Genomic DNA, 15843 nt, shown 5'->3' on the forward strand with positions numbered 1-15843 from the left:
TTAGCGATAAAATGTATCGGTATGCGGATTAAACGTTATGTGATGCCAACGGTATGCGGGGGTCCACTGTAGTTTGTTGGACTATGTATTGGTAGATAAAAGACTGTTGAGTAGACTTCAGGATGTACATGTTTATAGAGGGCCACAGATATATCAGATTACTTTCTAGTTCTAGCTACAGTGAGAGTAAAAGGTATACAAGGAAAATAGAAGCAGCAAGTAAGAGAGAGATGAAGGTGTATAAACTAAAAGAGGAGGCAGTTAGGGTAAGATATAAACAACTTTTGGAGGATAGATGAGCTAGTGATAGTATGGGCAATTGGGTCGAAGATGTATGGGGTAGGTTTAAGAATGTAGTGTTAGTGTGTTCAGCAGAAGTATGTGGTTACAGGAATGTGGGTGAGGGAGGGAAGAAGGGCAATTGTTGGAATGATGATGTTAAGAGAGTAGTAAGGGAGAAAAATAACAAAAAAAAAGGCACAATACCGTGACTGGAACGATACATAAATAACCCACACATAAAAGAGAGAAGCTTACGACAGCTGCGATAGGGATGCCCGGGTGTTGCGCGTGTCTTAATTTCATCTTGTCGGTATTATATACCATTCTTGTACTACTACTACTACTACTACTACTACCACCACCACCACCACCACCACCACCACCTCTTCCTGCCTATATATAGCCGTCCTGCTCCACTTTTGGTTTGTGTGACTTTGTCAGTGGTCCAAGTCGGACCGAAACGTCGTCGTAAGCTTCTCTCTTTTATGTGCGGGTTATTTGTGTAAGGGAGAAAAAGTTAGCATATGAAAGGTTTTTTGCAAAGTAGAAGTAATGCAAGGAGGGAAGAGTATATGGAGAGAAAAAGAGAGGCTAAGAGAGTGGTGAAGCAATGTAAAACAAGACAAATGAGAAAGTGGGTGAGATATTATCAACAAATTTTGTTGAAAATAAGAAAAAGTTTTGGAGTGAGATTAATAAGTTGAGGAAGCCTAGGGAACAAATGGATTTGACAGTTAAAAATAGGAGAGGAGTGTTATTAAATGGAGAGTAAGAGGTATCGGGAAGATGGAGGGAATATTTTGAGGAATTGTTAACCCCTTGACTGTCGCAACCCCCAATCCTGAGGTGTCTCCTGGTGTCACAAAATTTCAAAAAAAAAAAAAAAAAAAAATTTTTCTTTTGAAATGATAGAGAATCTTTTCCCGATTGTAATGATACCAAAGAAACGAAATTTGATGGAAAACAGACGGAATTATGCTGTCGCGAAGTTAGCGACCTCGGCGATATTTACAAATCGGCGATTTCGCCCAATTTGAGCCCTATTTTCGGCTAATTCCGTTGTTTCTGTCGACCAAACTCATAGCTATTTCTTTGGAACTCCATTTTTTCTATCGATTGAGTACAAGAAACTGCCCATTTACCGATTTCAACTACCCAATAATGTGGTCAGAAATTTGCAATTTGGCCAATTTCACGAAAATTAAAAAATATGACAGTATCAAAATAAGGTCCAGAATGAACAATGCAGACATTCCTGGCTCTAAAATAACATATTCTTTCTTCATCAGTCATGTCTCCAGGCCCCTCTGATATTACTCTTGCTTTCTATTTTGAATTTTTATTCAAACAAAAAATAGAAGACTTACTATTATGCAGACTACTGCAATACTGTAATAATTGTATAAATAACATCAACCCATTCATGACTGCATATTAGAATGGCTAGTTGGACATTTATTGGGCAATGACACCATTTGTTTACTTTCGAACATTGGCAAAAATCAAACATTTCCCCTACTTTGAGCTCCATTTCAAGGTTCTTTTTATAGTAAAATAAATCAAAATCACCTCTATTTCTTTAATATGTTTTCCATTCTGTCAAATGAGACCAAGAAAACGAGAATACAACCATAAATACTATACAAAAATAGACCACAAATTCGGCATTTTAATTAAAAAAAACGGTCAGTTTTTTTTTTTTCTCATTATGCACTGTGTGCTCCAGGATTTTTTTTATATGGTGCACACTGACCACACAGACCCATTCTCTCACATGTGGGCCTACCAGCTTTCTCCTGCTTGATTTGAAGCCGCTAGAATTTATGAGTATATATATGTCAAACACGGTACCTCGTAAGACGTATATATACGGCCGCTACAGTCAAAGGGTTAAATGTTGATGAAGATAGGGAAGCTGTGATTTCATGTATAGGGCAAGGAGGAATAACATCTAATAAGAGTGAGGAAGAGCCATTTGTGAGTGTGTGGGGTAGAATGAAAGGGGGTAAGGCAGCTGGGATTGATGGGAAAAAGATATAAAAGTTAAAAGCAGGTGGGGATATAGTTTTGGAGTGGTTGGTGCTATTATTTAGTAAATGTATGGAAGAGGGTAAGGTACCTAGGGTTTGGCAGAGAGCATGCATAGTTCCTTTTTATAAAAGCAAAGGGGATAAAAGAGAGTGCAGAAATTATTGGGGGATAAGTCTGTTGAGTATACCTGGCAAAGTGTATGGTAGAGTTATTATTGAAAGAATTAAGAGTAAGACGGAGAATAGGATAGCAGATGAACAAGGAGGCTTTAGGAAAGATAGGGAGTGTGTAGATCAAGCGTTTATAGTGAAACATATAGGTGAACAGTATTTAGATAGGGGTAAAGAGGTTTTTGTGGCATTTATGGATTTGGAAAAGGCATATGATAGGGTGGATAGGGACGCAATGTGGCAGATGTTGCAGGTGTATGGTGTAGGAGGTAGGTTACTGTAAGGAGTGAAGAGTTTTTATGAGGATAGTGAGGCTCAGGTTAGAGTATGTAGGAGAGAGGAAGATTATTTCCCAGTAAAAGTAGGCCTTAGACAAGGATATGTGATGTCACCGTAGTTGTTCAATATATTTATAGATGGAGTTGTAAGAGAAGTGAATGTGAGGGTCTTGGCAAGAGGTGTGGAGTTAAAAGATAAAGAATCAAACTCAAAGTGGGAGTTGTCACAGTTGCTCTTAGTTGATGACACTGTGCTTTTGGGAGATTCTGAAGAGAAGTTGCAGAGGTTGGTGGATGAATTTGGTAGGGTATGTAAAAGAAGAAAATTAACCCGTAAATGGTCCAAACGTATATATATATGTTTTTTCAACATTTGATAGTATGTAAAAAAAGTAGATCATCTTTTTTTTTACATTTGAAAAAGTGTAAAAAAACTTTGATCTACATTTTTTTTTTTTGTTATATTTGAAAATATGTAAAAAAAAGTAGATCTACTTTTGGAGCACTATGCATATGAACGTAGATCTGCTTGGACCGTTTACGGGTTAAAAGTGAATACAGTGGACCCCCGCATACCGTTGGCCTTACATAACGTTAAATCCGCATACCGATACATTTTATCGCTAAGCTTTTGCCTCGCATACCGCTAGAAAACCCGCTCAACGCTATTCGTCCGAGACGCGTCTATGTGAGGCCTGAGCCAGCCTCACATGTTCCGCCGGTGGCATTGTTTACAAGCCAGCCTCCGTGGTAACATCCAAGCATACAATCGTAACATTTCATATTATTACAGTGTTTTTGGTGATTTTATCTGCAAAATAAGTGACCATGGGCCCCAAGAAAGCTTCTAGTGCCAACCCTGTGGTAAAAAGGTTGAGAAATATTATCGAAATACTGTGGTACCATGGTCAACTGCTGATGCTGCTGCTGCTGTAGCACTGTCAGCTGCTGCTGCTGTAGCACTGTCAGCTGCTGCTGCTGCTGTAGCACCGTCAGCTGCTGCTGCTGCTGTAGCACCGTCAGCTGCTGCTGCTGCTGTACCACCGTCAGCTGCTGCTGCTGCTGCTGTTGTAGTACCATCTGCTGCTGCTGCTGCTGTAGTACCGTCTGCTGCTGCTGTAGCATCGTCTGCTGCTGCTGTAGCATCGTCTGCTGCTGCTGTAGTACTGTCAGCTGCTGCTGCACTGTCAGCTGCTGCTGCTGCTGTACCACCGTCAGCTGCTGCTGCTGCTGTACCACCGTCAGCTGCTGCTGCTGCTGCTGCTGTTGTAGTACCGTCTGCTGCTGCTGTAGCATTGTCTGCTGCTGCTGTAGCACTGTCAGCTGCTGCTGCTGCTGTAGTACTGTCAGCTGCTGGTGCTGCTGTAGCACTGTCAGCTGCTGCTGCTGCTGTACCACCGTCAGCTGCTGCTGCTGCTGCTGCTGTAGTACCGTCTGCTGCTGCTGTAGTACTGTCTGCTGCTGCTGCTGCTGCTGTAGTACCGTCTGCTGCTGCTGTAGCATCGTCTGCTGCTGCTGTAGCACTGTCAGCTGCTGCTGCTGTAGCACCGTTGTTGGTGTGGCTTATTGAGAATACCAAGAAACAATTAACCCTAGAGGGTTAGCCACCCAGGATAACCCAAAAAAGTGTCATCGAAGACTGTCTAACTTATTTCCATTGGGGTCCTTAATCTTGTCTCCCAGGATGCAACCCACACCAGTCGACTAACACCCAGGTGAACAGGGAAAAACGCCGGTTGCATTCATACATTCGATACATTTTGTATTATTCCATTATTTATAGTGCTTGTAACTGCTAAATAAGCCACCATGAGCCCATAGAAAGCTTCTAGTGCCAACCCTGTGGTAAAAAGGGTGATAAATACTATTGTACCACAGTCAGCTGCTGCTGCACCACAGCTGCAGCTGCACCATGGTCAGCTGTTGCTGCACCCAGCTGCTGCTGCACCATGGTCAGCTGCACCACAGCTGTTGTTGTTGCTGCACCACCATCAGCTGTATTACTCGAAGATGTGGAGAGAGTGTTGTTGGTGTGGCTTAACGTGAAACAACTACCGAGAAACAATTAACCCCAGACGGTTAGCCACCCAGGATAACCCAAGAAAGTCAGTGCATCATCGAGGACTCTCTAACTTATTTCCATTGGGGTCCTTAATCTTGTCTCCCAGGATGCAACCCACACCAGTCAACTAACACCCAGGTGAACAGGGAAAAATGCCTGGAACTAGTGCTCATATTGGTGAATTTAAAGCCAGCAAAGGTTGGTTTGAGAGATTTAAGAATCGTAGTGACATACACAGTGTGATAAGGCCTGTTCTGGAAGAAAATGCCAAACAGGACCTACAGTACTCAGGAGGAAAAGGCACTCCCAGGACACACTGTCTCATCAGTCATTGCTGCATCTTCAATAAAGGTAAGTGTCATTTATTCTTCATTTAGTAGAGTAGTACATGCACAATATATATTGTGCATGTACTACTCTACTATTGTGCATGTATCCTTCTCTTTGTGTGTAGGAAAATATATATTTCATTTGGTAAAAAACAATTTTTAATACTTTTGGGAGTCTTGCATGGATTAATTTGATTTCCATTATTTCTTATGGGGAAAATTCATTCGCATAACAATGAGCTCTCATGAACGGATTAATATCGTTATGCGGGGGTCCACTGTATAGGAAAGAGTAAGGTGATGAGGATAAAAGATTAGGTGACGAAAGATTGGATATCGGATTGGAGGGAGAGAGTATGGAGGAGGTGAATGTATTCAGATATTTAGGAGTGGACGTGTCAGCAGATGGATCTATGAAGGATGAGGTGAATCATAGAATTGATGAGGGGAAAAGGGTGAGTGGTGCACTTAGGAGTCTATGGAGACAAAGAACTTTGTCCATGGAAGCAAAGAAGGAAATGTATGAGAGTATAGTTGTACCAACACTCTTGTACGGTGTGAAGCATGGGTGATGAATGTTGCAACGAGGACAATGTGTGGTGTGAATATAATGCAGAGAATTTGTATTTTGGAAATTAGGAGAAGGTGTTTGATTACCAAAACTATTATCCAGAGGGCTGAGGAGTGGTTGTTGAGGTGGTTCAGACATGTAGAGAGAATGGAACAAAACAGAATGACTTCAAGAGTGTATAAATCTGTAGTGGAGGGAAGGCGGGGTAGGGGTCGGCCTAGGAAAGGTTGGAGGGAGGGGGTAAATGAGGTTTTGTGTGTGAGGGGCTTGGACTTCCAGCAAGCATGTGTGAGTGTATTTGATAGGAGTGAATGGAGACAAATGATTTTTAATACTTGACGTGCTGTTGGAGTGTGAGCAAAGTAACATTTATGAAGGGATTCAGGGAAACCGGCAGGCCGGACTTGAGTCCTGGAGATGGGAAGTACAGTGCCTGCACTCTGAAGGAGGGGTGTTAATGTTGCAGTTTAAAAACTGTAGTGTAAAGCACCCTTCTGGCAAGACAGTGATGGAGTGAATGATTTTTTCTTTTTTAGGCCACCCTGCCCTGATGGGAATCGGCTGATGTGTTAATAAAATAAAATAATATAAATTACCTAGTGGTAGCACAGTACGTAGGTTCAAAGTCAAGTTTGAATACATGAGATAAGCAAATACAGAGGGGAACGGCAGCTTAACTACTAGTACACATTGAGTAGAACTTGAGATGTAATATACTGAGTAGTGCCATCGTGAGGAGTATTAGTAGCAGTGGTGATGATGACTCATAAAATCATAGCAACACAATTGCAAACATACCATGGTGTGGGTGGGGTTAGAACTCAGTGCAAGTGAGTTCATCACAATATATCCAGTGGTAGATGGCATGGAAATAATGACAAACTGTAGTTAATAACAGACACAAGCAGTAATTGAAAACTGTTTAAGAGGTTTCACCTGAACTCCAGGCCAGTGCATAAGCCACTGGGCCAGCTGCATTTGTGATCACAGTGGGGGGCCCATGCTAACCTCCCTATGGTATATAAACATACCTAGTTGGATGAATCTTATTGTAGCCATCTGGCCCAGTGGCTTATGTGCTGGCCTGGAGTTTTACGACTGGCCATGAGTTCTAACCCCCCACCCCCATCCCCTGTACAATGGTTAGTGGTAGTGTAGTGGTAGTACTGTTAGTGTGCTGAGTGGTGTGTGATTTGCAGTGATATGCGTTGTTGACCAACTGTACTACTACTACTAACCAAGGCGCTACTCATTATATAACATCTCAGATTTTACGCACTGTGGACCAGTAGGCCAGCTGATTTTGTTGCTATATAGTGTGCTACATCAGGTACAGTATATTTTATCAGGCTTTTAACCCTTTGACTCTTTACGCCGTATAAATACGTCTTATGTGCCACTGTTTCTGGCGTATTTATACGCATAAATTCTAGCGGCTTCAAATCAAGCGGGAAAGGCCTGGTAGGCCTACATGAGAGAGAATGGGTCTCAGTGGTCGGTGTGCACCCTGTGAAAAAAGTCTGGGACCCAGCGGTGCATTGTGGGAACGCCATCTTGGTAGTCCATTTTCACCATGCCTCTCAGTAAGAAGTTCCTCACTCCTCGGCGGATTGGAGGTCTTTTGTTCCCAAGTGATAGCTCTAACAGTGATGAAAATGTCAGTGACAGTGAATTCCAGGGTTTTGAAGTGAGTGTGACCGAAAAAAGTGCCCCGGATAACGTAATTAGTGATGAAAACCCAGATGACCCACAACCATCCACCTCTGGTGCTGGGCCGGCTTGTTCACGTTCACGTTCGCCTGTACCAGGACGAAAGAGGAAACTATTTGGTCGTGTACAACACCCAGATGTTAGCAGTGAATGTGATAGTGATAGTGATTTCAAGGTCATTGAAAGCAGTTCTAGTTGTGACAGTGAGGGTGAATATTCCCCAGTGAAGCGGCAGTATGTACGACGTAGCATGCGGTCTGGTAGTGTTTCATATGCTGTTCCAAGGGGAAGGAGAAACTCTGGGAGCACATCCCGTGGCCCTACACCACGACCTGATAGTGAAGATGACGATATTGTTACGATGGGTATGAATGATGTGAGTGAGGGAGCAGGCAGTGGTGGTGGTAGTGATGATGGCACGGCCCATGTGGCACCAGCAGTGGGCCACGCTACTACCCACGTTGCTGACTCTGCACAACAACAACCAGCCTCACCCGACCCCACACTCCCACAACCTGCACAACCACAGTACAATATCCAGAACCCACCAGCAGACCGCATCTGGGATTGGCAGGACAGTGACGAGTTTGTTCCCAGTCCCCATGACTTTGATGAAACACGAAGTGAAATAAAGCCATCATGTCCACTTGGGAACAATGCTAGTGAACTGGAATGCTTTGAGTTATTCTTCAAAGAACCCCTGATGGACATCATTGTCAGGGAAACCAACACATACTATGATTACACCATGGCAAATACAATTCTCTCACCAAAATCACGGCTACACCAGTGGAAGGAGACAACTGTGGCAGAGATGTACCTGTTTTTTGCCACAATAATGCTTATGCCACATGTGTATAAGCACACTGTCACCACATACTGGGCAACAGAACGCCTGATTTCAACTCCAGGTTTTAGTGACATTATAGGTGTCAATCGTTTCCTGATACTGTTACGTATGTTACACTTTTCAGACAAAACCAGGCCTGACAGAACCGACAGGTTATATAAGATCAGAAATGTGTTTATGTATGTGAAACAAAAGTGCTGCATGCATTTTTACCCCTTCAGGAAGCTTGTTATTGATGAGTCCTTGATTTTATTCAAAGGAAGACTCTCATTCAAGCAATATATACCAAACAAGAGGAAACGCTTTGGTATAAAGTTATTTGTACTGCGTGATTGCAGAAATGGTTTAGTTTCGGATATCATTGTGTACACTCGCAGTAATACTTTGAGAGATACCATGAAGTTATTGGGTATCTCTGGCGATGTGGTTAGAACAATGATGGAACCATATCTTGTTAAGGGGCATATGTTATTTACTGATAACTGGTACACAAGCCCCTTACTCAGTGATTTCTTGCGAGTGAACCTTACAGACGTGTGTGGCACAGTGCGTGGTAATCATAAACATATGCCAAGGTTCAACGCTGGCACTCGCAGAGGTGAGGTGCAAGCCATTGCTGCCAATGACATCGTGGCATTTCGGTGGCATGACAAACGTGATGTCACATTGTTGACATCAGTTCACCCAAACGAAATGGCACACAGTGGCAGGCACAACAGAGAGACCAACGAACCCATTCTAAAGCCTGCAGCTGTCATGGACTGCAACCTCAATATGCGCTTAGTGGACAAATGTGACATGCAGATTGGGTTTGCAGATTGTGTACGCAAGAGTTATAAGTGGTATATAAAACTTTTTTTCCATCTTGTTGATATCTCCATGCTAAATGCTTATAACATATACAAGTTGAAGACCAACAAAACACCAAAATATGGTGAATTTTGTTTGTCAGTAATCAGACAAATAATCGCAAAGTACCAAGGAGCAACATCTGCAATAGACCAGCACCCACGAAATTACCCACACACACAATCTCGTTTCAGGCCTGATGATCACTACCCCATACAACTGCCTCCTACTACTGCCAAGAAAAATGCTCAGAAGAGGTGTTATGTATGTACACATACCACAAAACGCTCACAAACACGCAGAGACACTCGCTTTATGTGTGAGGAGTGTCAAGTGCCACTCTGCATATACCCATGTTTCAAAGAGTTCCACAAGCTGCAGCAGCTCTAGGAACATGTTCAGTGACTGTACATATGTATATATATTATGGAACAATAGTAATAAACATTGTTTTGTATTGTTTGTTTGTGTAAACAAAGTGTATACACAAACTAATAGTGATAAAGTTTGTTCAGTTATTGTGTTGTAAACAATGAGTGTATATTTGGACAATGCACCTTACATTGGTCTCACAGGCCACATAAGTTACTTGGAAAAGAAAAATATTGAAAAATGCAAGAAACTTTTGAATTAGAGTAAATAAAAGAATACTGGGTGGGCGGCAGTCGCCGCTGTTGCCGTATGCACCTCACTTTCTGCAAACTTTGCGGCTCTATATCTCGGTAAGTACTGATGGCCAAAAAAAATTTTTAGGCTTAAAACTCTTAGAAAAATAATCCTAACATTTTCATAAGAAAAAATATTTTTTTTTTTCGAATATTTTGCGACATAGAATGACAGTTTCAGAAAGGGGCCTGCTACAGTCAAAGGGTTAAAAACCCTCCTGTTCAGGTGAAACCTCTTTAATAGTTTCCAATTATTGCTTGTGTGTCTGTTATTAACAACAGTTTCTCATCATTCCCATGAAATCTACCATTGGATATATTGTGGTGAACTGCTCTATCTATTCTTTCCCATTAAGGCTCTACCTTTCAAGGTGCATTTCTCACATAATGAAATTACCTTATCTTTTATTTTGTCTGAGTAGATTTTGTTATCAGTAGACAGTCTTCTGCTTCTTGTTAACAGCAAACCTAGTATGAAAGGTTTGACTGTCATTCTATCTGTTGTCTGTTCCCTACCTCGGTTAAATCTTCAAATGATACAATGTACCCCTTCCAAAGTTCAAAATATTTTAAAAACATTATTGTGTACCTTTTTCTATACTATCTTTTCATTGATTGTTATTTTCTCATTTTGTAGGATTCTCTAGTTTATGCTTATTTATATTTTTTTGATATCTTTGTTATACTGTACCTTCTTAATAATTTACTACTGAAAAAATAATCTCCATATTAATAATTATCTGTAATTTTCAGGAAGGGCCTGAGAAAAAGACTTTTGCAGCTCACATGCATCATAATGGCTACAGAACATTCTTTGCTGGAAAATACCTTAATCAGTATGGTAAAACTAACATTGGTGGACTTAATCACATCCCACCAGGGTGGGATTGGTGGATAGGCTTAAAAGGAAATTCACGATATTACAACTACACCCTCTCCATAAATGGGACTCCTGAAAAACATGGCTCAGATCCTAGTAAAGATTACCTAACTAACATTGTCAGACAAAGAGCATTTGATTTTTTAAACCTGTCTTCCTTTTCTAAACCATTTTTTATGATGTTGTCAGTACCTGCTTCACATGCACCATTTACTCCAGAGCCAAAATATTCCAAAAATTATACCTCATTAAAGGCACCAAGAACAAAAAGTTTTAACATTAAAGCAGGGTTAGGCAAGCACTGGCTCTTAAGGCAAGGAGTTCAACCTTTGCCCAATAATATTATTGAAAAAGTTGATGATGCTTTCAGAAATAGACTGAGAACATTACTGACTGTTGATGACATGGTACAGGATGTTATACAATATTTAGAATTAAAACATCAGCTTGAAAATACTTATGTTGTGTTTACATCTGACAATGGATACCATCTAGGACAGTTTTCTTTACCAGTTGACAAGCGAGAGCCATATGAAACTGATATACGAGTGCCCTTCCTAATTCGGGGTCCCAATGTACCTGAAGGAAAAATAATTAATTTTCCAACTTCCAATATTGACCTTGCTCCTACATTTTTGGACTTAGCAGGCTTGCAGATACCCAAGTACATGGATGGCATATCCCTTAAGCCAATAATAACTGTAGAAAGTACAAATTCTATTGCTGTAGATGATAATGACATACCTGTAGATAAAAAGGAGCATTCCATAGGAAAATATAATTTTAGTAATTTTAAAAAATACAGAGAATTACGTCGAACACTTCTGGTAGAGCACTCTGGTGAGGGAAGAGTTGTAAATGAGGGGTGTGAATATATCCCTTCAGGTATGAATGGATGTAATCCTAATTATGCATGTAAATGTGAAGACTCTTCAAACAACACATATTCCTGCTTGAGACAGATTAGCGATGGGGAAAATAGATTATTTTGTAAATGGGATGACGATGAGGCCTTTGAGGAAATGTATGACTTGGATAAGGATCCTTGGCAACTAAATAACACAGTCAAGTCTTTAACCAAAAATGTTCACAAAAAGTTAAGAAATCTTTTGAGGAACATGCAGAGATGTAGAGGTTCAAGGTGTATCGACTTGGCTAGTTTTGTTGTTTAAGGTGTAAAAAATAAGCATCTGATATCTCCACTTGACTTATGCCATCAGTGTCAGTGGTTAAATTAATAAGCATAGACTTAATGGAGTTTTAACTTTCATGATTGAAATCCTTACTTAAATAGCTCATGTATGGTACAAGTTTACCTATCTTTGATGCTTGGCATCCAAGCTTCTCCAGAGGTTGCTAAGTTCTACACATTAATTAATTTGATACATTAGGATTCTCTAATAGTGCATCTTTGTTGTCAGAAAACATAACAATCATCAGGCACTCCCTTTTAGGTGCTTCTTGAATAATTAGTTTAGTTATGATAGAGTTATTCTTAGAGGAAGGTGCCTTCATGTTGATTGATGAAGGTGCTTATGACCTTTATGGATTTAGCACTTCCTATGACTCTTTTTAACAGTTTTGGTAAATAAAAGGACACAAGTGCAACTAATGTGACATTTTATTGTGGCAACATTTCATTTTCCAGGAACGTTGTCAAGCTGTAATAGTTTGACAAAGCTGCTGGAGAGCGAAACATTGCCACAATAAAATGTCACATCAGTTGCATTTGTATCCTTTTACCTAACATATTGTCAGTAATTCTACCAACATTAATATAGTTTTGGTAAAGGCACTTACCTCTTTCTCCTTGGTATCATTTATTCAAAGTGTCAGTGATCATGTAAGTACTGTATAGGTGCAGTTGAATGTGGTCATCATACAGTGTACAATATTTTTCATTCATTAAAGACTTTACACTGAGTTCTCAGCTTCATGAAAGAATTATACATCCAAAATATATTTTTTAAAATACATCAAAAGTTTTGGCTGGTGATACTAAGTGATGTGCTCTAATTTTCATTATGTTGACTGCGAGATAAGAAACAGAAACTGGCATATGTTGCGGTAATTTTTTTTACCCTGTTGTGAAGTCTAAACTTCAGGACTTTGTATTGTACATTGGTGTTGCATTCCCTAGTAAGGGGTTCAAACCCCTAGGATATTGTGTTACATATTAGGTTCTTATTCCCTAGTAAGAAGTTGAAATTCGAAGGGCAATATTACACATTGATCATCTCTACTGTTCTGATTTGTTGTTATTATAATAATAGTAACAGTGCAAGTTTTAAGATTATTATAGACTGTTCACTTTTGCAGGAACCTTTACTTAGTGAAGGTGGTTCCAGGATTCTGATGCAGAATCTTCATTTGCTAGATTTATTTTTTAAGAGACCACAATGCAACAAATGAAGCAAATTTCAGAAAACTAACAAATGGATGAGAACTTTCAGAATCAAAATAGAACAGAGTGATGGTACTATCAAATAATCTGTGCTTTCACATGTAAAACACTACTATGTGATCACAACTCTATTCAGGATGGGTGGAGGTAACAGAGCTAGAAGATGTAGAGATCATTTACTTTCTGCATAGCATCAATAAAGTATTTAAGCTACTTAGAATGTACCCTGTGCAGTGAAGAAGTGATAGATCCCTGATAATAAATGCCTGGAAGATATTGGATGGTCAGGTCCCCAGTCTACATTACTACTGTAGCAACTTAGTGAAAGCAGGGGTTCCATAGGCACAGTAAGGAAATGTGTCAACATATGTGACCCTAGACTGCTCAACCTGCTGCCCACAGATAACAAATATTGCTGGAACAGATGTAGTTATAGTCTTCAAGATGAAATGGGACCACTACCCCTACTAGGTGTCAGTGGGCCACTAACAGCAGCAGCCTGGTTAAATTGGCACTCAAAAAGTAAGCTTATCCAAAGACTGGGCCTGTAAGAAGCTCCCAATATTGATCACCAGTATATCAGAGGTGATATTTTAAGTGTCCAGTGGTAGAGTTGCAGCCAACTAGCTTGAGGCTGCACGGAAACTTAAGAAAATGTTTTAATAAACAGTTACTTTAAATTGGGGTAATTGAAGTAAATAAAGTGCCTCTTAAAGTGGATTAGCAAGCCCTCTTGAGGATGGAACCAGTAAACCAGGTGCCACTTGGTACTTCCTGGTATAGTTGTATTTTTCGTAAATTTTTATTCACTTTGTTTTCATTATGCATAAAAGGCAGGCTTTTGCATTTTATTATTTTTGGCGGCAAATAATTATATATCTATACAGTGGACCCCCGAGTTTCGTGATTAATCCATTCCAGAGAGTCTGCCGACTGGCGAAATTCATGATTGGCGAATATTTTCCCCATAAGAAATAATGGAAACCCAATTAATCCGTTTCAGACAGCCATTAGTATTAACAAAAAATAATTTTTTTAAAGAATAAATATAGATTTACATACAGAAAACAATGACAAATAAATATAAAGCACTAATAAAATGGATAAATGAACATTTAACATCACACTTAACCTTTATTGATTCTTGTTGGTGTAGGAGGTAGGTAGGAGGCAAGAGGAAGGTGAGTTTATTATGCTTCAATATGATGCTAATGTCATCTCTACAGCTTATTTATCTATCACAGTTCATCTAATATGACATTATAAACAATATTAATAACATAGAATCATGATATATATTCTAGAATGAATAAAATATGTCATAATGTATGAGAGGAGTAAATGGTGTAAGTGTTGTTGTTGGGTTTAACCCTTTGAGGGTCGCCAGGCCCTCTCAGAGACTTGTTCTCAGGGCCAAAATTTAAAAAAAAAATATATATATTTTTTCATATGAAAAGATAAGAGAATCTTTTCCCGATCATAATGACACCAAAAGTATGAAATTTGGTAGAAAACTTACAGAATTATGCTCTCGCGAAGTTAGTGGTCTCGACAATGTTTATGCATCGGCGATTTTGCCCACTTTGAGCCCTATTTTCGGCCAATTCCATTGTACTAGTCGACAAAAATCATAACTATTTCGCTAGAGCTCAGTTTTTTCTATCGAATGAGTACAAGAAACCATCCATTTACCGATTTCAACTATCCAATAAAGTGGTCAGAATTTAGCAATTTTGCCAATTTCACACAAATTTCAAAAGATGCCAATTTCCAAATAGGGTCCAGAATAAACAAGAAAGACATTCCTGGCACTAAAATAACATTTCCTCTGTTCATTAGCCATCCCCATGCCCCTCTTACATTTCTTTTGCTTTCCACTTTGAATTTTTATTCTCACAAAAAATAGAAGATTTACTGTTATGCAGACTACTGTATTAGTGTAGAAATGGTATAAATAATACCAGCGCACTTGTGAAAGAACAGTAGATTCACCAGTTGATGTGTATTGGATACTTGGCATGATTTGTTTACTTTTGAACTTTGGCAAAAATCGAACATTTCTGCTACTTTGAGCTCCATTTCAAAGTACTTTTCATTGTGAAACCAATCAAAATCATCTCAAGTTCTGTAATATGTCTTCCATTCTATAAAATAAGACCAGGAAAACTAGAATACAACCATAAATACCATACGAAAATACAGTGCAAAGTCGCTGTTTTAAACCAAAAACACGGTCAAAGTTTTTTTTTTCTCATTACTCACTGTGTGCTGCAGGATTTTTTTATACTGCACACACTGACCACATAGACCCATTCTTTCATATGTAGGCCTACCAGCTTTCTCTTGCTAGATTTGAGGGCGCTAGAATTTATGTGTACTAGTACGTCAAAAACCCTGGCGCGTAAGCCATACTAGTATGGCTGAAACCCCGAAAGGGTTGGGCCGCCACTGAAAGAAGCCGTGTTGGTGGCGGTGGAGGCTTTGGCCACCACCATCATCACACTTAAACAATGTATGTAATTTATAAATAATAAATATTTACATTTTAATTTGTAAATAATTAAGTTTATTCAGGTATACACAAATACAGTTACATACATAGATTATCATACATAGCAGCATTGGTGTCCTTTTATATTTACACATATTTACTTGTATACTTACACTTTTATACATATTTACACTTTCCTTGGAGGAGATGTTAGTTTAATTAGTTAGTTTGATGAAGGAGATGTTGGCAGAGATTTAGAGTGGGGGAAGAT

At 39.6% G+C, this 15843-nt stretch overlaps 1 protein-coding gene across 1 annotated transcript in view; it reads left to right on the forward strand.

Annotated features, from left to right (window-relative positions):
- Positions 1-13972, forward strand: part of LOC128688057 (N-acetylglucosamine-6-sulfatase) — a gene marked incomplete at its 5' end in the record, with an annotated part of 29505 nt that extends 15533 nt beyond the window's left edge. The window contains 1 exon segment of the mRNA XM_070083790.1: positions 10551-13972. Coding sequence (XP_069939891.1) covers positions 10551-11849 — 1299 coding nt within the window.
- Positions 13973-15843: the final 1871 nt, after the last annotated feature.

Source organism: Cherax quadricarinatus, chromosome 10, assembly GCF_038502225.1.
Source record: "Cherax quadricarinatus isolate ZL_2023a chromosome 10, ASM3850222v1, whole genome shotgun sequence".
NCBI lineage: Eukaryota > Metazoa > Arthropoda > Malacostraca > Decapoda > Parastacidae > Cherax > Cherax quadricarinatus.